At 44.1% G+C, this 25,290-nt stretch overlaps 1 protein-coding gene across 6 annotated transcripts in view; it reads left to right on the top strand.

Annotated features, from left to right (window-relative positions):
• PRPF3 (pre-mRNA processing factor 3) overlaps window positions 1-25,290 on the top strand; it is a 142,313-nt gene that overhangs the window by 93,086 nt on the left and 23,937 nt on the right. For all 6 annotated transcript variants that reach the window (XM_069218562.1, XM_069218565.1, XM_069218563.1 and 3 more), the window contains 4 exons: window positions 1,107-1,250; window positions 1,836-1,935; window positions 8,970-9,083; window positions 19,647-19,765. In XM_069218562.1, the coding sequence (XP_069074663.1) occupies window positions 1,107-1,250; window positions 1,836-1,935; window positions 8,970-9,083; window positions 19,647-19,765 (477 nt within the window). The remainder of the gene's footprint in view (window positions 1-1,106; window positions 1,251-1,835; window positions 1,936-8,969; window positions 9,084-19,646; window positions 19,766-25,290) is intronic.

Below are 25,290 nucleotides of genomic sequence, written 5' to 3'. Positions count from 1 at the left end.
ATAAAACTTGTTGGCTTTGCCAAGTGTTGTGTGGAAGATGAGATGAGCAACTTGTATGCCTACTCAAAATCTGCACAGATTTGTTTTGCAAAACAAGCTAGTGTGCTGTTGCTTTGTGAAGCAGCCGCATTTTCAATTCATCCGGTTATTAGCATTCGACCACAGATTGAGGTCTGTGAGTTGTAATTTTTAGGCGGCAGTGTGAAAACGTTTGATGTTGATAATCCATGTGTTGGGTTTTCAATACTATTTGTTAGTTTGCTTGAGTACTGCTTTCTAGGTTTGTATGTGTATGCATGAACTGGCGTTGAGGGGATCTGGGGAGCTCGGTTATCGATCTTTTGACTTATCTGGGCTCTGTTGGGCGTACGCTGTGTATTTATAAACTTAGATCTAGTTGCAGTGAGCTGAAAAAAGGCAACCAAAGCTTAAGTGTATGTTTGCTCTATTTTTCAATTCATGATGTCCACTGCTTTTTAGACTTTCTTTCTTGTAGTATGTAAAGTTCGTTTTTATACACGTTAAATACAAGCCACACAGCCAGTGAATGGCAGAATAATGCACACAAATGTGTTACAGTTGAAAGCTGCAAAACTGTGGTTACAGTCAAGTAAGTAGCTCCTTACCTTCCTTTGAACGTGCATAGCAAACCCATTTAACTGACTAGGTGAACTGGTGAGATCTACTTTGGCGGCTTGTACTGGGTGTCATTTGGAAAGGGTATATTCAAAGATAGGAAGGGAAAATGTTCCTCACATTGTCACAGAGAATGTTACCAGGTACACTTATCTTATGGAAGAAGCTACCTTTGTACTGACACCAAGTCCAAGGTAGTCCAGATCTGAGAAGTGTTTTTGTAACTTGCAAGGATAAGGTAGAGAAATAAACTATATTTTTGCGGTACTAGAACTGTTACCTTAATATATATTTCTGATTATTTCCTCTTATTTTATTTATAGTTTTTGCCGTTTTCGGGTGGTTAATGCATTGGCTGTAGCCATTTGAGTACTATCAACTTTTTGTCACTTATCATGTTTGTTAAACAGTGTTTAAGTTTAAATTGCCTGTTGAGCTATATTCATTGAACCTTCCTCTTTCCTAAACAGTGGACTCTGATACGCCTGTAACGCTGGGAGTTTATTTGACCAAAAAGGAACAAAAAAAATTACGTCGACAGACTCGGCGGGAAGCCCAGAAAGAAATGCAGGAGAAGGTCAGACTTGGTCTGATGCCACCACCAGAACCAAAAGGTGTGATTGTTGGCTTAAGCCAGGACCAAATTAATAACCAACATATTGCCTGTGTTCTCAGTGGAATTTGTCAGCGTAGCCATTTTTTCCTTTAATTCAGTATGTCCCTTACTGCTTTAAATACACCTTGGGGGCTGCAGCATGGGTGGAAAGCCTCGGAGAAATAAAATAATTGAACACCCATCAGAAACTGCACTATTTTACTTTTTTTCTTGGGCCTCGGGGAAGATGGAGGGAGGTCAGACAGATCACACTGAGAAAAGGGCTAAAATGGGGTAGCAATGCTTCTCTAGAGGTGAAGGCTGTTTTACTTGCAGAGGTCGTGTAACACTTGGTGGAGTCTTCACGAATGTCTAATTCCTGATTTCCATTTCTACAGCATTAATAGCAATAGGTCAGACTGTAGCCCGATATTGACCATGTGTTCAGATGAATTGGACTACAGCATAGATGGCATCTGCCATCTGTTTTCAGTTGAATACTTAAGCGAGAATATAAGCATGTGCAAAGGCCCTAGGCTTCCATGTTCCTTTTTAAATTCTATCTTTGAGTTAAGTGTTTAACCACGTGTGGTCTTCCTTACAGTCCGAATATCTAACTTGATGCGAGTTCTGGGGACAGAAGCAGTACAAGACCCTACGAAAGTGGAAGCTCATGTCCGTGCACAGATGGCCAAGAGGCAAAAGTAAGTTGGACATTGATGGTTCCATAAAGGTTCTCTTCTGCATATAAGGTTTACAGCATTGACTCCATCTTAGAGGTAAAGTCAGAGATATTAGGTTCCAATTGCACCCACATTCACTAGTCCTCTTTTGGAGCACATGTCACCAACACATACAGTTAAATCTACACCCTCACCCTGTCCTTGTTAACGCGATGAAGGTAAGACTAAAATGTGGGCTCTAAACAGACTTGTCCTGAGGAATGATGCTGCCTCAGCAGAGCCTCGGGGAGAGGGTGTTTAGTCTGTGTCTAAATGGGGGCAGACTTTGGGGTTTCCCTAGAAACAACAGAACAACTAATTGACGGAGAGAATATACATCAGGCTAGCGTGATTCTCAAGCCATACTGGGGGGAAAATGACTGTCTAGTGGAAAATAGAGAAAATGGGCAAGGGCACAGCTCGCCATCTTACGAAGGACTTTAGGGGTTACCACCACAGATGCCCTTTAGTCTTTTCAACCTTACCGTGGCGAGGATAAACTAAAATTAAAAATCTCTTTAACATAACTGCAGGTTATTTTAATCATTAATCAAGCACTCTTTGAAATGATATGAAGACCGTGCAGGAGTGTTGGATCCTTTGATCTCAAAAAAGAGCTCTATATGAAGCCCATTGGATATTTGACATCCCCCTTGTACGTGGGAAATAGAATTTGGGTCACTCCTGCAAGTAACAATGTAACTGAAGTTAATTAAGCATTAGGCAGGCCTCTGGAATTATGTGATTGCGCAGCTGTGGCAATTCTTGCATAATTGTATATGTGCTGCATTTGCTACCTTATCAATCATCCCCTGCATAATCTGCAGATTTTAACAAAATATTTGTTTCTAGCTCAAACGGTTCAAAAGCTACTAAAACGCACAAATATGTGCCGCAGCACAGTGGAAGGCCCTTTCCAAAGCTTGACTGGTCACTTTTCTGTAGTTTATTGCTATATTTAGGTGTTAAACTGGTACTAATGAAGTGCAACTAATGCCCAGACAGTGTCAACAAGTTTCAAAATGACAAAATAATTAGGTAATACTATCACAAAATGTGCCATATAATGCAATGCAGCATAATTTGCCTTTTCTTGACACATAATTTACTTAACCCTGCTGTATAACTTGGCCTTCCTTCGGCTTTAATTCAAGTGGCCGTGGCGACAGGTGTGCTAATTAATAGATGCAAAATTATTTTTGCAAATTCAGTATCATATTTTGTATGCAGTGTGAATTTTTGTATTATCCTGCCGTCTACTGGTCGGGTCTGTAACAGCCTCTCCCTTTTTTTTTTTTTCCCCTCACTGTCGACTACTTTGTTATGTCCCTCCTGCTATGCCAACACGTGTGTTCCTGAAGCTCCAATGCGTGTTTGTCACCTTAAAATGACTCTTTTTCTGCATTTTGAGTCTGGGTGCATAGTACACATGCATGGCGTGGGACTAAAATTTAATAACTTAAAAACGGACTTCCTGGTGGCCATTATGTCCAAATTTGTGCAGAGTGAGTGAATTACAGGCACTCACAGTGCAGGTGCCATACATTCGGATCCATGAGGGCAGAATATAGTTAGAACGAACCCAAGTTTGTGCCCAAACTGGTTTCATTCTTTTACAACAGCCAAGCGAAACAGCTGCCGGCTTTCTTCCAGCAGCTGAAGTCACATGCAGAATGCACCGTATACACTCTGGACATGAGAAGAGTGGTAATGTACTACATGCAGGAAACCAGGCCAATTGGAAAAACAATCAATTCTTTATTTTAATTGTATTTATATAACACTACCAGTGAGGAGACGTTGAAGTGCTTTTCAGCGAGAAGCACACTACTCCGGAACCCAAAAAGGATTAGTTTTTTTATTAATATAGGGAAATCTAAGTTAATTTGAGCAGTGGACAGGCAAGCTTTCTAGTTGCATTGAATACGATAATGGAGAGAAAAAAGAGGAAAGAGTTGAAAGTGTTATTTGGGAAATTGTGGTAGTAAGATGAGGTTTGGGATGAGGCAAAGGAGGGATACACGAGGGAAGAATTTAGAAAGGGTTGTTTGGGATATCATGTTAGTTAAAATAGTTTTTGGATGATCCACAGAGGGATACAGGAGGGAAGAGTCTAGAAAGGGTTATTTTGGAGGTCATAGTAGTAAAATGAGGTTTGTGATACGCAGAATTAGAAGATATCTTGAAAAAGTTATAGGGTGAGAGACAGAGTAGTGCATTGAAGAGTCAAAGGTATTTTCTTTTCACTATTAGTAAAGTAATGAACGTATAGATAAATAAGTGCATAGAGAGAGTATGCAAGTATAAGGAAGATAATATATCAGGAGTTAACGTATTTCATAAACACAGACTTTTTAAAGTGTTGCTGGACTTTAAGCTAATTTATTTGTGTATTTTTCTAACTTTTAAAAAAACTTTTGTTTTAATTTTCTATTTCTTTCAATATTGTAGATAAAATAGTTATGATATTATTTACATATTGTGATAGATAAATAAGACACCTAAAAGCATCTATTCAAATAACTTATTTGAAAACTATGCAGTGACGTATATACATGTTAAACATAGTGTGTGTGTGTGTATATATGTATATATGTGTATATATATATATATATACACATTTGTTAAGCAGACCAAAAGAATATCTATATATTTTAATTAAAAAAATATATATTATACATTTTGTTCAAAATAAAACACATCAAGATGCATAAAATAATTACATTATAAATGTTTACATACACAGATATGTTAGTGCTGGAGTGTGGTGGTTATGTAGGAAAGAGCCAACTCTTAAGTAGTCTTCTAAAGATAAGATAATTTTCCATGAATCCTATGTTTTGGAGGTAATGTATTCCATAGTTTGGCTGCTTGAACAGAGAACGATGTACCATGTATGTTGTTGTTTTTTTTTTCTTGTGTGGTGGGTTTTTGAGGCAAGGTGCCAATTTGGAGTGTAGTTTCCTTGGTTGAATGTGTTTGGTTATTTTATTTCATATATATATATATATATATAATATTCTTTTTTTTATTTTTTTTTATTTTTTATAAACGTCCTGCTCCATGTATTGCTTCATGGGTGATACAAAGCAGCTTAAATGTGGATTTTCTGGCAACTGGTAACAAATGTAGGGCCCTCAAGGCAGGGGCAATGTCGGCTTGTGGCTTTACATATACGAGTAGTCCGGCAGCAGAGTTCTGACTCAGTTGTAGTTTTTTCATAGTTGATAGATGATACGTGATAGCGGCCATTGGCATAATCAACGTTAGATAGTACAAGAGAGATAGTAGCCTTGACCTTGTGTGAAAATCCCAGGTGGGGAAAATGCATTGCAGAGTCTTCATAGTAATGAAGCTTGATCTTGCTAACTTGTCCATTTAGGCATTCATTGATCACTTGGAATCCATGGTAATGCAGGTTTTTTTTTTTTTTTTTTTTTTTTTTTTTTAACTTCCTTAGATATTTTAGGGGGTGGTCCCAGAGTGGGTGGTAATTTCTCCAGTCACCACATGTGAGTATTTCAGTTTTGTACACCTTCATTGAGATGATGCCATGTCATCTACTGATCAACAGCTCTGAGACAACTGAAGTTTTTTGAGTTTCCAATATCTTTGGGGCTTTCTTTATCCTGTTTTGTTGTTCTTATCGGTATTGGGATGTCAAAAGCTACCTGTTGCCCCGCATAAAGGTTTTGAATGCAATTTGTGTCTGGATCAAAGTAATCAAAATTGAGTTTGCTCCACAGTCGATAGGTAGATGCATGTAAACTATGTAGGAAACTGGCTATCTATGTAGTATACCAATGTTGTAGTACTCATGCAGATAGTCCAGTCGACCCTTAATGGCTTACTTCATAATCCCAAATGCTCTTTTTATGGCAGTGTGGGAGAGTAGTTTAGACTTATTGGAGTATAGTGTTAAACATTTGTTGAACACAGAGGGTCAATACATGAGACACACACACAAGAAGAAACTCAAGACCAATTTTGAAAAATAGCACAGATTTTTATATAAATATAGACACCAAGATCTACAGGATCAGGTAAGTACTTTTCAAGGTAGCGATTTTAAGATGTAGGTAAAATTCAGTTGTCAGATTTGAGGCATGATCCCCGAGCACCATAGTGTTTACTATATGAAGACAACGCACACTGCTGAGGGTAACTTGCAAACGACTTACAGGACTGTTCTTTAGGACTTAAGGTAAAAAGGAGGCCAAGGTCCTTAGAACCACCAGCAGATTTGGGTTACCTCCCCTGGTGTGTCCTGTTGCAGAGGTGTTCTTAGCAGTGGTAGCCTTTGATGCTTTGAAGTCTATGGGAGCAGTGCCTGCAAGAAAGAGGATGCAAGTGGGGACTGGGTGACCAGTTTGGCTAAACCCATGAGGATACGTGGTCCTTGAGGGTATCAGCTTCACACAGTCAGTCTGGTTCCATGACCCCAGGCTGTGGGGCTCTGGTGCAAAAGTGTTTTGTTTGATGGGTCAGAGAGTTGGTGTCTTTCACAGTTCTTTGGATACCTTAAGAACAGGGGAAAGAAACAAAGCAGAATGACTTCTGGCTTGGAGCTGGCCTTTATTCAAGTCCCTCTGTGTAGGTGAGTTTCTGCAGCGCTGGTGTTTTGGCTAAAACAAACAAACCTTGGTGCTGGCAACTGGCATCTGTACCCCGTCTATTTGTTCAGGGAGGTGCCAGGTAGGCTCAGTGTCCTAAAGACGGAAATGGTCGATGAGGCTGTACTCCTGGACACTCTGGATCCCCTCCCTGGCAATATACTACCTCTGTGTACACGATGGTTAGCAAAACGTGAAACCGGGCAGTCACAGGTGGTGCTTGCTGGTGCAGGGAAGTGGGTCTTCCACTCCAAGGGGGATACAGGCTGGTTGGCGAAGTGCTGGCAGGCCTCCGTGGATTATGGGAGAAGGCACAGCTGCAGGATGAGTTCGGTCTTTGCAGCTGTTGGGACTGAAGCAGGCAGGATTTGGCGCCAAAGTCCTCAGCTAGTCCACAGTTCTTGCCCTGGTCAGCTCTTTGTCCTCCTTGTAGTCAGACAAATCTTAGTACCTGGTGGCAGGGGGACATCTAAATACTCAATTTAGGGGCGTGTAGGGTAGTAGCCAATGGGCTGATTACTCCTGGAGTCACTACTAGTGATAACGCCTTCCTCCAGAGCAGGCATTGTTTTTGGCCTCTGAGAGCACGGGCTCTCACCTCGAGGGGGGTCAGAAACTTGTCTGAGGTGGCAGGCTGTTTGATTCCAGTCAGCCGGTACACTAGAAGACTAGAAGGATTTCAAAGGGGCACCTTTAAGGATCCTCTGGGTGCATGTCATAATCTAATACTGGCATTACTATGGATTTATTAAGACAAGGTGTTTGATGCCAAACAGCCTAGGTTTCAGTGAAGCCATATGTAACTGGGTAACTTGTAATGACCAGTCCCCAGTAGATATACTAAAGCTGGCTACCCTGTTCACTTGTAATATCAAAAAGTCAAACTAGAAATTACAGGGGCATATCTGCTCATGCTGATATGTCCTCACTTAAAATATAATGCACCCTGCCTTAGGACTTTAAGGCCTGCTGTAGGGGTTGCTTATATGTTGTATGCAGTGACTTTGGCGTGGCACACAAGTGTGACATGTTGTGTTTTCACACATGCAGCCTGCAGTGTCAGTCTGCATGCAGTTTGTAGGGGGGTCCCTTAGGGTGGCTTAATACATGCTGCAGACCTCTTTAGTACCCATACCCTAGGTATCGGGGTACCATTTACTAGGGACATACAGAGGTGCTAAAGGGTGTGCCAATTGTACACAATTAGACCATTGTATCTTGTTTTTAGGTAAACAGCACTGGCAATGGGGACCTGGGTAGCAGGGACCTCGTGCACCTTCAGCTGAAAAACCTTAGTACTGGTAGGAGAAAGTGGGGGTGACCGTGTCAAAACGGGTACTTTCTTGCAGGTGGTTGTAGATGAGTGGTGTGTTTTCTGATGTCTGTTAGGCCAATTGATGTGCTCTAGGCTTGAGTTAGTGGCTTGTGGAAGTGTCTTACCGGCCCTGTGGTGTACAAAAGGAGTGTGAGGGATAATTTAATGCACTGCTTATACAAGTTAGAGTGACTTGTAGTATGAGCGGTGGTAGTCATTATTTTAAAAGCAACACGTTTTGAGTTTCTGAATTCTAGGCAGCTATTGATGTTCCTTTGTTTTGTGTGCATGTTCCAGAACTTCAGTGCTTGACAGCTTGACCAAAAACAGGGGCGTTGTCCCTTTTTTGTCTGTCTGTCTGTGGATGGGTGGCCTGGGCCATTTTGAATCTGAGGTTCCTCCAAGTGATGTGCAGTGTTAATATTGACTGTATAAAAAATAGGTAATAGCCCAAGTACCAACCAGTGTGTGATAGAGAAATTTTAAGATCTAGGTAATGTGGTCTTGTATGTCCAGGTTTAGGACTTGTATTGCTGCTTCAACCTGCACTTTTGACTTTCCTCTTGGATTTCAGTTTAGGAATACTGTAGCTGTTCGCATGACTGTTATTGTTGATGCCTGGATCCTGTAAGATAGACCTATTTAGGGAATAAACTGACATACTATTCTCCTCATGAAGAAACCACCCAGGTCACTTTACTTACTTAGTTTTGGAGTAAGAAGTCTAAGGCAATGAGCACATACAGGCTCTTCACCACTTTTCATGCCTTTGATGGGGTGCCAGACTTTAGCAATTGTACGTTATTTGCAGAAGCTTTAACACAAGATCACTTGGAATCAATTTATTGCTTCTAAATTGCTGTCATAAGTACAGCCCACCCTACAGTCAGTCTGTGCTTCCTGGCCTTGGACGTATCCTGTCACTTGAGTATATGGCCCATACTGCTGCTTAGGGGTCTCTGTAGAGGTACAAGTCTTCAGATTTACAGAAAAGACACTTAAGCATCCATGATGATCATAACTTACTGTAAGAAAAAATACTGTGTTCTGGATAGCTGATAACTAACTTTTGCCTTATTTTGTGACAGAGCACACGAAGAGGCGAATGCTGCAAGAAAACTAACATCTGAACAAAGGAAAGAAAAGAAAGCCAAAAAATTGAAAGAAGATATTTCACTTGGGGTTCACACTTCTGTATATAGGCAAGTATGTCTTTCCTCAGAGTATTTTTCCATTCTGTGTTTTTGTAAGGAAATACCTCCTTGGCATGGTTACCCCCTGACGTTTTGCCTTTGCTGATGCTATGTTTTGAATTGAAAGTGTGCTGAGGCCTGCTAACCAGGCCCCAGCACCAGTGTTCTTTCCCTAACCTGTACTTTTGTTTTACACAATTGGCACACCCTGGCATCCAGGTAAGTCCCTTGTAACTGGTACCTCTGGTACCAAGGGCCCTGATGCCAGGGAAGGTTTCTAAGGGCTGCAGCATATCTTATGCCACCCTAGGGATCCCTCACTCAGCACAGACACACTGCTTGCCAGCTTGTGTGTGCTGATGAGAACAAAACTAGTAAGTCGACATGGCACTCCCCTCAGGGTGCCATGCCAAACTCACACTGCCTATGCAGTATAGATAAGTCACCCCTCTAGTAGGCCTTACAGCCCTAAGGCAGGGTGCACTATACCATAGGTGAGGGCACCAGTGCATGAGCACTGTGCCCCTACAGTGTCTAAGCCAAACCTTAGACATTGTAAGTGCAGGGTAGCCATAAGAGTATATGGTCTGGGAGTCTGTCAAACACGGACTCCACAGCACCATAATGGCTACACTGAAAACTGGGAAGTTTGGTATCAAACTTCTCAGCACAATAAATGCACACTGATGCCAGTGTACATTTTATTGTAAAATACACCCCAGAGGGCACCTTAGAGGTGCCCCCTGAAACCTTAACCAACTACCTGTGTAGGCTGACTGGTTCTAGCAGCCTGCCACACTCGAGACATGTTGCTGGCCCCATGGGGAGAGTGCCTTTGTCACTCTGAGGCCAGTAACAAAGCCTGCACTGGGTGGAGATGCTAACACCTCCCCCAGGCAGGAGCTGTAACACCTGGCGGTGAGCCTCAAAGGCTCACCCCCTTTGTTCCAGCACCGCAGGGCACTCCAGCTAGTGGATTTGCCCGCCCCCTCCGGCCATGGCCCCACTTTTGGCGGCAAGGCCGGAGGAGATAATGAGAATAACAAGGAGGAGTCACTGTCCAGTCAGGACAGCCCCTAAGGTGTCCTGAGCTGAAGTGACACTAACTTTTAGAAATCCTCCATCTTGCAGATGGAAGATTCCTCCAATAGGGATAGGAATGTGACCCCCCTCCCCTTGGGAGGAGGCACAAAGAGGGTGTACCCACCCTCAGGGCTAGTAGCCATTGGCTACTAACCCCCCAGACCTAAACACGCCCTTAAATTTAGTATTTAAGGGCTCCCCTGAACCTAAGAATTTAGATTCCTGCAACTTACCGAAGAAGAAGACTGCTGAGCTGAAAACCCCTGCAGAAGAAGAAAGAAGACACCAACTGCTTTGGCCCCAGTCCTACCGGCCTGTCTCCTGCCTTCTAAAGAAACCTGCTCCAGCGACGCTTTCTCCAGGACCAGCGACCTCTGAATCCTCAGAGGACTGCCCTGCTTCCAAAAGACCAAGAAACTCCCGAGAACAGCGGCCCTGTTCAACAAAGACTGCAACTTTGTATCCAGAGGAGCAGATTTAAAGACCCCTGCAATCCCCGCAAGAAGCGTGAGACTTGCAACACTGCACCCGGCGACCCCGACTCGACTGGTGGAGAACCAACACCTCCGGGAGGACCCTCCGGCGACTCCGAGACTGAGTAACCAAAGTTGTCCCCCCTGAGCCCCCACAGCGACGCCTGCAGAGGGAATCCCGAGGCTCCCCCTGACCGCTACTGCCTGACTCTAAAATCCCGACGGCTGGAAAAGACCCTGCACCCCCAGCACCTGAAGGATCGGAACTTCAGTGCAGGAGTGACCCCCAGGAGGCCCTCTCCCTTGCCCAGGCGGTGGCTACCCCGAGGAGCCCCCCCCCCTTGCCTGCCTGCACCGCTGAAGAGACCCCTTGGTCTCCCATTGATTTACATTGCGAACCCGACGCTTGTTTGCACACTGCACCCGGCCGCCCCAGTGCCGCTGAGGGTGTACTTTGTGTGAGCTTGTGTCGTTACCCCCCCCCCCCGGTTCCCTACAAAAACCCCCTGGTCTGCCCCCCGAAGACGCGGGTACTTACCTGCTGGCAGACTGGAACCGGGGCACCCCCTTCTTTCTATTGAAGCCTATGCGTTTTGGGCACCACTTTGAACTCTGCACCTGAGCTGCTGGTGTGGTGACTTTGGGGTTGCTCTGAACCCCCAACGGTGGGCTACCTTGGACCCCAATTTGAACCCCGTAGGTGGTTTACTTACCTGCAAGAACTAACAATACTTTACCTCCCCCAGGAACTGTGAAAATTGCACTAAGTGTCCACTTTTAAAACCGCTAAATGTGTTTTATGTAAAAAGTATATATGCTATTGTGATTATTCAAAGTTCCTAAAGTACTTACCTGCAATACCTTTCAAATGAGATATTACATGTAGAATTTGAACCTGTGGTTCTTAAAATAAACTAAGAAAAGATATTTTTCTATAACAAAAACCTATTGGCCTGGAATTGTCTGAGTGTGTGTTCCTCATTTATTGCCTGTGTGTATGTACAACAAATGCTTAACACTACTCCTTTGATAAGCCTACTGCTCGACTACACTACCACAAAATAGAGCATTAGTATTATCTCTTTTTGCCACTATCTTACCTCTAAGGGGAACCCTTGGACTCTGTGCATACTATTCCTTACTTTGAAATAGTGCATACAGAGCCAACTTCCTACAGTTTTTGTGTACATTGCAATTGAAATTTTGTGGGCCACAAACAAGTAATTTTGTGGATATTCATCCACTGTCAGTCGCTTGATAGGGTCTCACAAAGAGTGGATGTTGTAGGTTTCTTCAGAAACAGGCATACCACTGGAAGCCAGTACTTTAGGGGTAGTTTCAAACAATGTTGATGTGCCACTTTAAAAGAATTAGGAACTTTGCAGCCAGGGTGGTAGCTGATCCTAAGTGTTATGAATATGACAGAAATGCTTTTTTGGAGCCTCCACCTGCTTTCTAAAGGTAATCCCAATTATTTTCATCTATCTAAACATAAACTAGGGTGGATTGGATTGCTGGATAACCATATTCAACCAGATTGTGTGCTCATTGAGGTCCCAGAATCAAGAATGGTTAAATACACCAGAACACACCATATAAAATAGATTGAAATCCTATCTGGGAAAGGCTGCCTGCAATGTTCAAGAACAGTTTAAATAAATAATATATATTTTTTTTTTATGTAAGGGACGTTTGTGCTACAGCGTGACCACTGTTACCGGTGCTGCAGGTTTTGGTGACTTACAAATACCACTTGATGCAACTAGATGTGTAGTAAAATGGGTTTTGTTTTCCTTGTATCCTTTAAATCATCCTTGCAGTGGTTATAGATTTGTTTACTGTTGCGCAGTCTGGAATGAATAGCTTTGTCCTCCACTTAAATGTTCTATAAAAAAGGATGTAAGGTAAAGGCCCCTCTAGTTAGATGGACATATGGTTTTAGATTGTGAAGTGTGTTTGAAAAAGTAACAGAGTGCAGAGACTTCAAAAAGTAGAAGTGATATGATCTGAGGTGTGGTGTGGAACTTTGGGAATAATGGGAATTTTGTGTTGGTTCAAGCATTCAGACAAAAAGTATATTGGCCCATTCGAAATTACCAACATGTGAATGAATGTGGCTTCATAATGATCAAATGTGATTATGATTCAATTGGTGGGGAGTGCTAGACATTTTTGCTAGACACTTTTATAACATCACCTGGTGTTGGTGGGATTGTGCAGAATGTAAATAGTCTGATATATTTGTTTGTTTTTTCCTGGTATTTTTGTTAAAGCATTAGCTGCTGAGGCTTTTCCGCCCACCCTTGCTGAGCTCTTTTTAGGTTTTGCCTGCACAGCACTTGCACTGTGGTGAAATCTTTGGTATATCCCGGCCACAGCCTTCTCTTTACGTACCATTGGTAGGCTTCCCCGATCACTCTCCTTTTCTTGCTTCTCATTGGTCAGAAGCAGCCTCAGACGTCATCTGGTTGCACTTACTCTCTTCATTCCTCGACTTCAGCTGTTCTTGGAGATTGTACCAAGTACCCTTACCAGTTGGCGATCAGTGGCTGGCCACCAGTGTCCTTCCACTAGCTGCCTTCTTCAGAAGTACATTTTTTTTCTTTTCATTTCACTCATGCACTCCATACGAGCAGATGTGTTTGTCTTTACACTGCTGCCTGTCACCTCCTGCAGTTAAAAAAAAGAAAATATATGTTATATATATAGGGGTTATTCTGCAAATTAGAATTGTGATATTGTGTGTTTAAACCAACAACAGTTTTGCAGTGTGGACACTGTGCAGTTAGTTCGTCCGTGATTTCCTCTGGTTAATAAAAAACCCACCTTCTGCATATAAAGGGCAGCAGGAGTCCAGAGCCCCAGGGTGTCATGCACACAGTTCAAGTCGTGCGAGCATTTGTGCTGGTGGGTTTATTTTTAATGATGATGAGGTAGAACTAGGGCGGACACCATAGAGCATGTGATCATGCCATGTGTCGCTTCCAGAATTGATTTAACAGTGAACAAACTTTCATCCTGCAAACTGAAATTGATGAATACAACAAATAACATTGCCACTGCACTGGCAACACTACTGCTTGATATTGGCACAACCGGCTTAAGTGACACTACCACTTCATGCAGTATTGTTGGGAGCAAACAAGGGGCTGTTTTATCTCTTGATCAGAAAGGCCATCTTGAGAGGTTGTTCTGCCACCATTTTATCAAACACAAAACGCCTGATCACCTTCTGTTTTAAACGTGCTTCATAACGCACTGTGGCCAGAGGCAGCAATGTTAAGTGGGGGGGGGTTGTCCTGTCTCATGTCCACTTTTGTTGTGTGAAGTACCACTATCAAAACAGAAGGTACACGACAGACTACACACCCATGACCTAATGCATGTGCATACGCTGTAAATCATGCAGATAGGATCACTTGAGGGAAGAAAATCATTACTTGCACATGAAATAAAAAAAATAAAAAAACTATCTTTTTGCTGTTCCCACTCATTCTGCGCTGCAGGACACTCGCTCCCCGCCGGTGTCGGCTGGCACAATTAGAACGTATTTGCTACGGCTAGCCGATAGCCTATGTAACAATAACACAGTCACTACTGCATCCCTAGCAGTGGTCAAACAATATTCCAAGACTGGTGTGGGAACTATTTCTCATGTGCGCCTGGCTGTCCCAAAATAACTTTGTGCTCATTCTGAGCACTGATAGGAGCCCATACTCGATTCAGTCAAAGTAGAAATGAGAAAATAAACTGTTGCTCCGTACCGCATTTCTGACGCCTCCATCTGAAACAGGTGTTACTATCACCCTATTTAGTTGTACTGTATTTAAGATTTACTAAATGAAAACAGACAGAGTTTAGGTATGGTGGTTATTTGTGCAACTTTGAATTTGGAGTTTTACAGCATGAATATTTGGATTCCTTTAACTTAGACTATTCTCCAGCTAGTGGTTGGCTTTCTGTCTAGAATTCTTCCTACCCCCCGGTGGTCCTCAGCCATTTGGTGTGATTTCCTTCCCTCTCTGATGTCGAGCGCTAGCCCCTCTGCATAGTTGCCATCTTTAGATTTCTGCCATTGGGTCTGGAAGCATAATTGATAGCTCATTGTAGGAGGTTGGCTCTGTATGCACTATTTCAAAGTAAGGAATAGTATGCACAGAGTCCAAAGGTTCCCCTTAGAGGTAAGATAGTGGCAAAAAGAGATAATACTAATGCTCTATTTTGTGGTAGTGTGGTCGAGCAGTAGGCTTATCAAAGGAGTAGTGTTAAGCATTTGTTGTACATACACACAGGCAATAAATGAGGAACACACACTCAGAGACAATTCCAGGCCAATAGGTTTTTGTATAGAAAAATATATTTTCTTAGTTTATTTTAAGAACCACAGGTTCACATTCTACATGTAATATCTCATTTGAAAGGTATTGCAAGTAAGTACTTTAGGAACTTTGAATAATCACAATAGCATATATACTTTTTACATAAAACACATTTAGCTGTTTTAAAAGTGGACACAGTGCAATTTTTACAGTTCCTGGGGGAGGTAAAGTAATGTTAGTTTTAACAGGTAAGTAAGTCACTTACAGGTTTCAGATTGGGGTCCAAGGTAGCCCACCGTTGGGGGTTCAGAGCAACCCCAAAGTCACCACACCAGCAGCTCAGGGCCGGTCAGGTGCAGAGTTCAAAGTGGTGCCCAAAACGCATAGGCTTCAATGGAGAGAAGGGGGTGCCCCGGTTCCGGTCTGCCAGCAGGTAAGTACCCGCGTCTTCGGAGGGCAGACCAGGGGGGTTTTGTAGGGCACCGGGGGGGGACACAAGTCCACACAAAAAGTACACCCTCAGCAGCGCTGGGGCGGCCGGGTGCAGTGTGCAAACAAGCATCGGGTTTCCAATGGGAGTCAATGGGAGACCAAGGGGTCTCTTCAGCGGTGCAGGCAAGGGGGGGGGCTCCTCAGGGTAGCCACCACCTGGGCAAGGGAGAGGGCCTCCTGGGGGTCACTCCTGCACTGGAGTTCCGATCCTTCAGGTACTGGGGGCTGCGGGTGCAGGGTCTTTTCCAGCCGTCTGGATTTTAGAGTCAGGCAGTCGCGGTCAGGGGGGAGCCTCAGGATTCCCTCTGCAGGCGTCGCTGTGGGGGCTCTGGGGGGACAACTTTGGTTACTCACGGTCTCGGAGTCGCCAGAGGGTCCTCCCTGAGGTGTTGTTTCTTCACCAGTCGAGTCTGGGTCGCCGGGTGCAGTGTTGCAAGTCTCACGCTTCTTGCGGGGATTGCAGGGGTCTTTAAATCTGCTCCTCTGGATACAAAGTTGCAGTCTTTGTTGAACAGAGCTGCTGTTCTCTGGAGTTTCTTGGTCTCTTGGAAGCAGGGCAGTCCTTTGAGGATTCAGAGGTCGCTGGTCCCCGGGAAAGCGTCGCTGGAGCAGTTTTCTTTTGAAGGCAGGAGACAGGCCAGTAGGACTGGGGCCAAAGCAGTTGGTGTCTTCTTTCTTCTTCTGCAGGGGTCTTTCAGCTCAGCAGTCCTCTTCTTCGGTAAGTTGCAGGAATCTAAATTCTTGGGTTCAGGGAAGCCCTTAAATACTAAATTTAAGGGCGTGTTTCGGTCTGGGGGGGTTAGTAGCCAATGGCTACTAGCCCTGAGGGTGGGTACACCCTCTTTGTGCCTCCTCCCAAGGGGAGGGGGTCACATTCCTATCCCTATTGGGGGAATCCTCCATCTGCAAGATGGAGGATTTCTAAAAGTTAGTGTCACTTCAGCTCAGGACACCTTAGGGGCTGTCCTGACTGGCCAGTGACTCCTCCTTGTTATTCTCATTATTCCCTCCGGCCTTGCCGCCAAAAGTGGGGCCGTGGCCGGAGGGGGTGGCAACTCCACTAGCTGGAGTGCCCTGTGGTGCTGGAACAAAGGGGGTGAGCCTTTGAGGCTCACCGCCAGGTGTTACAGCTCCTGCCTGGGGGACGTGATAGCATCTCCACCCAGTGCAGGCTTTGTTACTGGCCTCCGAGTGACAAAGACACTCTCCCCATGGGGCCTGCAACATGTCTCGAGTGTGGCAGGCTGCTAAAACCAGTCAGCCTACACGTGTAGTTGATTTAGGTTTCAGGGGGCACCTCTAAGGTGCCCTCTGGGGTGTATTTCACAATAAAATGTACACTGGCATCAGTGTGCATTTATTGTGCTGAGAAGTTTGATACCAAACTTCCCAGTTTTCAGTGTAGCCATTATGGTGCTGTGGAGTTCGTGTTTGACAGACTCCCAGACCATATATTCTTATGACTCCCCTGCACTTACAATGTCTAAGGTTTGGCTTAGACACTGTAGGGGGCACAGTGCTCATGCACTGGTGCCCTCACCTATGGTATAGTGCACCCTGCCTTAGGGCTGTAAGGCCTACTAGAGGGGTGACTTATCTATACTGCATAGGCAGTGTGAGTTTGGCATGGCACCCTGAGGGGAGTGCCATGTCGACTTACTAGTTTTGTTCTCATCAGCACACACAAGCTGGCAAGCAGTGTGTCTGTGCTGAGTGAGGGGTCCCCAGGGTGGCATAAGACATGCTGCATCCCTTAGAGACCTTCCCTGGCATCAGGGCCCGTGGTACCAGGGGTACCAGTTACAAGGGACTTACCTAGATGCCAGGGTGTGCCAATTGTGTAAAACAAAAGTACAGGTTAGGGAAAGAACACTGATGCTGGGGCCTGGTTAGCAGGCCTCAGCACACTTTCAAATCAAATCAAAACATAGCATCAGCAAAGGCAAAAAGTCAGGGGGTAACCATGCCAAGGAGGCATTTCCTTACACTCATGAACCTTAAGAAAATCGAAGTAGAGTTCTTGGAGGCAAAACTGGAAATAAACTTAAAAAGGGGAAGTAGAATAAGTGACAGGCATCGTGGTATCTGGAAAAATTAGGTAAACCATATTTTTGTAGCGGTGAACTCTACCCTGTGAATAGGAGAACGAGCATTCGAGGAATCAGTCATTAAAGATAAGTATTCTTTTAGTTCTGCCTGAAATACCACCACAAGTTCGCCTTTAAATTCGGTCACAAGTTGTGAAGCCTTTGTTTACGAAAGTTCCACTTGACGCGTGTGTGTGTGCGTGTGCGCGTGTGTGTGTACACATTGAGTTCCTGCCCCATACCTTAAACATCAGAGAAGCAGAGGTGAGCTTTTGATGCCATGACAGTCACAACCTTCCCAGACAGAGCTAGGACTTTCTGCCAGTTAGGACTAAGCCAGGGAAACAAGTGGCATGGAGGGGAAGTATCTGCCACTAAATTACTCAGTGAGGTCAAAGGAAGGAGAGTCAAGGAATTACCAAGTGAAAGAAACACCACAGGCCGAAGTTTAAGTACACTTTGTCTTTAATCCCTCAATACCAGCCTTTACTCAGAAGGGGTTGGGGGGGGCAGAGTGTGAGAGGAAAAGAAGCATAAAAAGTAAGAGGCTTTGATAACGAAAAGAAACGGCCTGGTGGCCGACAAAATCGTTTGTCTAAAAGAAGCTGCTCTGCCTCGAGGCTGAGATGAAAGTACTGATGAGGGAAAAAAAATGATGACTCCATGAAGAGAATGAGTCCCACTAAGAGCTGGGAAGGCCATAGTATCCCACTAGTCGGCTGGGCCTGCGCCTGTGACATAACAAACGAGAACTAGCTATATGAAGGTGGTGTACGATTAACAGAAAGACGATTGCGGCATTCAGAACAAGGGTAAGACCCGGTAGCTAAGTGAACCAATCCACACCTCTTTTTGTCTAAAAAATAAATAAATGTAACTATTATAGGAGGGATTCACTCGGCAGTGGCACTTCTTTCTACTGATCAGTGCTTCTAGGTCAGAGTTATGCCCTCTGGGCACCAATCAGAGTGAAGCGTCCATACCTAGTGGTGCACAAGGTTTACGCTTTGGGCACTGTGATATCAGTGCCCTGTGCTCCCGGACTGTGACGGTACCAAAAAAGAAAACTAAAATATAATTCAGGACCCAAGGGAACCTCTTTCCTCATGTTCTAATGTTTTTTAAGGAAATCCTACTGGTGTTTGCACTAGAAGGGTGTGCTCATACTCTGTGGTGGATGAACATAGTGCGGTGGGTCTGACTACCTCCTCCAATGCAGTTCAGCAATTAAGGGATCAGATATGTTCTATGTGTAATGTACTTCAGCATTGTCACTGGGCAGCATGATTAGGATGTTTTTGTAGAGCCTTCAGACCCTTTTAGAAAAGGGTGGAATAAATGTCCATCAGTCATTGGAACAACGTCTCCATGGCAGTCGTTTCACTGAGTTCACATGACCCGATAAATCCCCCCTCCTCTAAAGGATAACGACGGTTACTTTGATTATATTTCAACTGCATTGTTTTGGGGAGGGGGTATGGAGGTTCTTCGTCACACTATCACTCCAGAAGTACTGAAGTTCGGGGGGATGGGAGGGCAATACCTGCTTAAAAGTAAAATGCTTGGAGAATATTGGAATTGCTCACTTTGCATACAAGTATTAGAATGAACCCATGGTGTTGGAAAATTGTGTTAACATTTGTGATTCCATTTTTGTTTGTAGGGAAACAATAAAAGATGGATTATTGTGTACATTACATCTCATCCATAACATTTATTAAGGATGGCGGTTGGACCCTATTATTGTATGAAATGCATATGGCTGTCATTGGAACCCGATTAGCAACTGTTGTTTTCTGCAGTAACGTATTTGGCACACTTAAAATGAATACTTGATCTAGATCAGTGGTTCCCAACCTTTTGACATCTGTGGACCCCCACTTTATCATTACTGGAAGCCGGGGACCCCCTACTGAGTCATTACTGAAAGCTGGGGATCTAGTCTGTTAATATTATTTAATTTTCCAAGCAGTCGCAGACCCCCTGAAGAGGGTTCGCGGACACCCAGGGGTACCAGGACCACAGGTTGGGAACCACTGATCTAGATACTTTATACACTGAAAGATTCTTTAACTTATCATTATTTACGAGTTTTCTAAAAATGTTTTCCGTCTTTAGAATCAGAAATTTGACAAATCCAGCAAAGAAATTCAAGATTGAAGCAAACGCGGGACAGTTGTATCTGACAGGAGTGGTAGTGTTACACAAAGATGTGAATGTGGTGGTGGTAGAAGGAGGTATGTGTTATTCTGCGTCCAGCTCTTAGTTTTTACATCTTGTTTCTCTGCCTAGTGTGCCCTCTCTCATCTCACTAACAAAAATTACATGTTTTAATACATAGGTGCTGTTCCAGGATGCTGTGGCAGGCTTATAACGTTTGCATAATCTTGTTACTGACCTGCTCTCTTTAACAGTGTTTACCAGACATCTGTACCCAGTAACATGAAAGAGTCATAGGCCCAGAAGCTCAAACCTCTCATTCACTGATAATCTCAATGATGGTGAATAAATTGCAGCTTGTTTACTTCCATGAATATTTATCACTCTCTTATTAGCCGCTTTAAATAAACTGCACATTGAACATGAATGTATAGCCACTCCATATTCTTCATCTGGGTAGAATATTTTGGGGCGAATGCAATTTATAAATCTATTATCATGCTCCTGCCTCGCTTCGTTTTTGCGGTTCTTAGTAATCCTGGGCTCTTTTCCAGAGCCACTTTTCTGCATGAAGTGTATTCCCCCCTCGTCCTATGATCCTGCTTTTCAAACTTCTTTGATGCTCCTCTTTATTTGCTGCCATGTGAAAGGTGCCCTTGTCAAGTGAAACCGGGAAGGATAGGAGAAAAAATGTGGACCAATTTGCTTGGGTTGAGACCGACCATGGATCTGCTGAGGATTAATAGTTGGTTCGCCCTCATGTGGACGTCATTGAATTCATGAATGGTCAATATCTGTACCCATTTGCAGGTCCTTGAAACACTCCTCAAGAGAAGTCCTATAATGTCGTTTTTAACTTGATTGCCTGTAGGTACTTGTCTTTGACTGGACAACTAATAAAACATTTAAAGTGCTTATTGTTTAAAATGACAGTGTGAGAAAAGAGTTTGGATCTTGAAAGAAACTGGCACCCTAATTCAACTTTCATGATTTCCTGGGGAGTCGGGCTGATTGATTCAAAATTCCCATGATGGATAGCTATTATTTCAAGTGATCCTCCTCTTACCGTAACTGTCTGTTCAACGGCATGTGTTGCTGTAGATACACATGCTCCGCATATTTCCGTCATCTAGTCTCCGGTTTGGAATGTTACAAGTTGTTTTTCTTCTGGAAGCATTTTCGAGTCGAAGGGTTGAGTGACTCCTTCTCGGTGATACTGCTCATGGGCATAGAGTCCTTTTATTAGATTGTTTTCTCTCCGCCGTCTGGTTTGGATGTGTATTCTATGCTCTGTCATAGATTTGCTCTGGACCAAGACGTTCTTCCCAGCTATCATTTATTTGTCTGTATTGTTATTTTGATCACGTTTTCCACCTTGCTTTTGTAGTTTCTAGCTTATTGGGTCTAGTACTGACCGCGCGCCGTTCTAGGCGAGCCTCACCAGGCCTCGGGGCCTACCTCCACACGGCACTGAAGAAAATGCTGGACTGATGGAACGGACCATGTTTCATTTCTGTCCTCTTTGCCATTCAAAGTTCCCCCAAACCGACCATCACCCGGTGTGTAACTTGTGCTTCTCACTGGAGCCCACCAGGAGGCAACCTGTGACGCGTGTCGATTGTTCAGAACGAAGAAAACCTTTTGAGACTGAAGAGTGGGCAGGTTGATGATGGCGAGTAAATCCCCAGACGACACGCCAGACTTCTTGGGGGAAGAACACGTGCAGGAGGAGGCAGTCTCCATTCAAGATACGGACTCCGACCTTCAGTCCAACATGGAAAAACTCGAGGGGCAGCAAGTGAGTACTACAACCCCTTCTGCCCCCACTAAGGCTAAAAAAAAAGCCCTTACTGAGGTGACTGGCCCTCCTCTGCCACCAGGCCATGGTTGATCTCAAAAGGACGTTTCAGCTGCCCTAAACAGTCGGCTCGGCCCCAAAGAAAATGTAGATTACAGCTTCATCTTCGGTATCGATCTCTATCATTTCAGTCCAAATGCTAATCACCAAACCTTTGGCACAGTGTATCCGCTCAGAGCAGATGCAGCTTGGAATCGGGTTCAGCATTGAAAACGGTCCACCGACTGAAATCTTCGGTACCGAAAAGTGAAGACACCATCCCTCCGGAGCAATTGATTCTAGTCAATACTCTACTACACCGTCTCCTATGTAGCTGATACTAGAGACCATGTACGCTAAACAGCGCCGGTTAGATATACAAGAGAAGACAGAACATACTGTGGCTACCCTCTCTGTTTGTTTTAAGGGGAAGTTAACATTCCAGGAGGCCTTAACCCCTTAGCTGCTGGGCCTTTTCCCCCCCAGTGCTGAGCCCTTTTTTGGCTATTTGGGGTAGTTCGCGCTTAGGGCTTCATAACTTTTTGTCCACATAAGCTAACCACGCCAAATTTGCGTCCTTTTTTTCCAACATCCTAGGGATTCTAATGGTATCCAGAGTTGATGGTTTCCCCTGGAGGAGACCAAGAAAATAGCCAAAATACAGTGAAAATTTTGTTTTTTCCAAAAAAATGGGAAAAAAGGGCTGCCAAAGAAGGCTTGTGGTTTTTTCCCTGAAAATGCCATCAACAAAGGGTTTCTGGTGCTGAAATCACTATCTTCCCACCTTTCAGGAACGGGCAGACTTGAATCAGAAAACCAAATTTTTCAACACAAATTTGGCATTTTACTGGGACATACCCCATTTCTACTATATTTGGTGCTTTCATCCTCCTTCCAGTTAGTGACAGGAATGGGTGTGAAACCAATGCTGGATCCCGGAATGCTAAACATTTCTGAAAACTAGACAAAATTCTGAATTCAGCAAGGGGTCATTTGTGTAGATCCTACAAGGTTTTCCTACAGAAAATAACAGCTGAAATAAAAAAATATTGAAATTGAGCTGAAAACAACAGCCATTTTTCTTTATGTTTTACTCTGTAACTTTTTCCTGCGATGTCAGATTTCTGAAAGCAATATACCGTTTTGTCTGCTGGACTCTTCTGGTTGCGGGGATATAAAGGGCTTGTAGGTTCATCAAGAACCCTAGGTACCCAGAGCCAATAAATGAACTGCACCCTGCAGTTGGTTTTCATTCTATACTGGATATACAGCAATTCATTTGCTGAAATATGAAGAGTGAAAAAGAGGTATCAAGAAAACCTTTGCATTTCCAAAATGGGATCAAGATAAGGTTTTGAGGAGCAGTGGTTATTTGCACATCGCTGAATTCCGAGGTGCCCATACTAGCAAGTGAATTGCAGGGCATTTCTCAAATAGACGTCTTTTTTACACACTCTCTTATATTTGGAAGGAAAAAATGTAGAGAAAGATAAGGGGCAATAACACTTGTTTTGCTATTCTATGTTCCCCCAAGTCTCCCGATAAAAATGATACCTCACTTGTGTGGGTAGGCCTAGTGCCCGCGACAGGAAATGCCCCAAAACACAACATGGACACATCCTATTTTTTTTATAGAAAACACAGCTGTTTTTTCCAAAGTGCCTACCTGTAGATTTTGGCCTCTAGCTCAGCCGGCATATAGGGAAACCTACCAAACCTGTGCATTTCTGAAAACTAGAGACCTGGGGGAATCCAAGGAGGGGTGACTTGCGGGGCTCGGGCCAGGTTCTGTTACCCAGAATCCTTTGCAAACCTCAAAGTGGCTAAAAAAACAAGTTTTCCTCACATTTCGGTGACAGAAAGTTCTGGAATCTGAGAGGATCCTCAAATTTCCTTCAACCCAGCGTTCCCCCAAGTCTCCCGATAAAAATGATACCTCACTTGTGTGGGTAGACCTAGCGCCCGCGACAGGAAACGCCCCAAAGCGCAACGTTGACACATCCAAATTTTTTTAAGAAAACAGAGGTGTTTTTTGCGAAGTGCCTACCTGTAGATTTTGGCCTCTAGCTCAGCCAGCACGTAGGGAAACCTACCAAACCTATGCATTTCTGAAAACTAGAGACCTAGGGGAATCCAAGGAGGGGTGACTTGCGGGGCTCGGACCAGGTTCTGTTACCCAGAATCCTTTGCAAACCTCAGAAAGTGGCTAAAAAAACAAGTTTTCCTCACATTTCGGTGACAGAAAGTTCTGGAATCTGAGAGGATCCTCAAATTTCCTTCCACCCAGCGTTCCCCCAAGTCTCCCGATAAAAATGATACCTCACTTGTGTGGGTAGGCCTAGCGCCCGCGACAGGAAACGCCCCAAAGCGCAACGTTGACACATCCAAATTTTTTTAAGAAAACAGAGGTGTTTTTTGCGAAGTGCCTACCTGTAGATTTTGGCCTCTAGCTCAGCCGGCACCTAGGGAAACCTACCAAACCTGTGCATTTCTGAAAACTATAGACCTAGGGGAATCCAAGGAGGGGTGACTTGCGGGGCTCGGACCAGGTTCTGTTACCCAGAATCCTTTGCAAACCTCAAAAAGTGGCTAAAAAAACAAGTTTTCCTCACATTTCGGTGACCGAAAGTTCTGGAATCTGAGAGAAGCCACAAATTTCCTTCCACCCGGCGTTCCCCCAAGTCTCCCGATAAAAATGATACCTCACTTGTGTGGGTAGGCCTAGCGCCCGCGTCAGGAAATGCCCCAAAACAGAACGTGGACACATCACATTTTTTCATAGAAAACAGTGCCTACCTGTGGATTTTGGCCTCTAGCTCAGCCGGCACCTGGGGAAACCTAGCAAACCAGCACATTTTTGAAAACTAGAAACCCAGGGGAATCCAAGATGAGGTGACTTGTGGGGCTCGGACCAGGTTCTGTTACCCAGAATCCTTTGCAAACCTCAAAATGTGGCTAAAATAACACGTTTTCCTCACATTTCGGTGACAGAAAGTTCTGGAATCTGAGAGGAGCCACAAATTTCCTTCCACCCAGCGTTCCCCCAAGTCTCCCGATAAATATGATACCTCACTTGTGTGGTTAGGCCTGGTGCCTGCGACAGGAATAGATCACACAACGGTCAATGTTGGTCCTTACGTGAGGCAGCTGTTGACCCTGGGGTGATCCATTCCTGACACAGGCACTAGATGTAGGCACTCAAGTGGGGTAGTGTTTTTATCAGGACAGGTGAGGAGTCACTGGGTGGTAGGAATGTTGTGGATCCCAGCATATTCCTGTAGTTTGTGTGACAAATGCGAGAAAAATAGAGGTTTTTTTCAACATTTCAGCTTTGCAGGGTATTCTGGGTAAGAAAACTTTGGGGAATCCACACAAGTCACACCTCTGTGGACTCCCCCGAATGTCTAGTTTCCAGAAATGTTTGGGTTTAGTGTGTTTCTCTATATGGCCGCCGAATCCAGGACCAAAAACACAGGTGCCTGCCTTACAAAACCAGTTTGTTTTGCCATAAACAATTTTGATGTCTCCACAATATGATTTGGGTGGTGGAATTTGGGGCTGAACTAAATTGGTGAGCTCCCTAGAGAGCACTCTCTCTCTGCTTGCCGCCGCATTCACCTGCTCTCTGGGTTGGCCTAACCCACTATTACCCAGTTGCACAAACAGCTTGCGAAGGGACAGCAGGACTGTCCTCATCACCTTCCTCATAATGTACTGGAAGAGGAGTTTTCGAATGGGACTCCTCTGACTGAAAAATCACTCCCA

This window comes from Pleurodeles waltl, chromosome 12, assembly GCF_031143425.1.
Source record: "Pleurodeles waltl isolate 20211129_DDA chromosome 12, aPleWal1.hap1.20221129, whole genome shotgun sequence".
NCBI classification, from domain to species: domain Eukaryota; kingdom Metazoa; phylum Chordata; class Amphibia; order Caudata; family Salamandridae; genus Pleurodeles; species Pleurodeles waltl.
The sequence above is the reverse complement of the archived record's forward strand: the minus strand, read 5'-3'. Positions and strand labels throughout refer to the sequence as shown.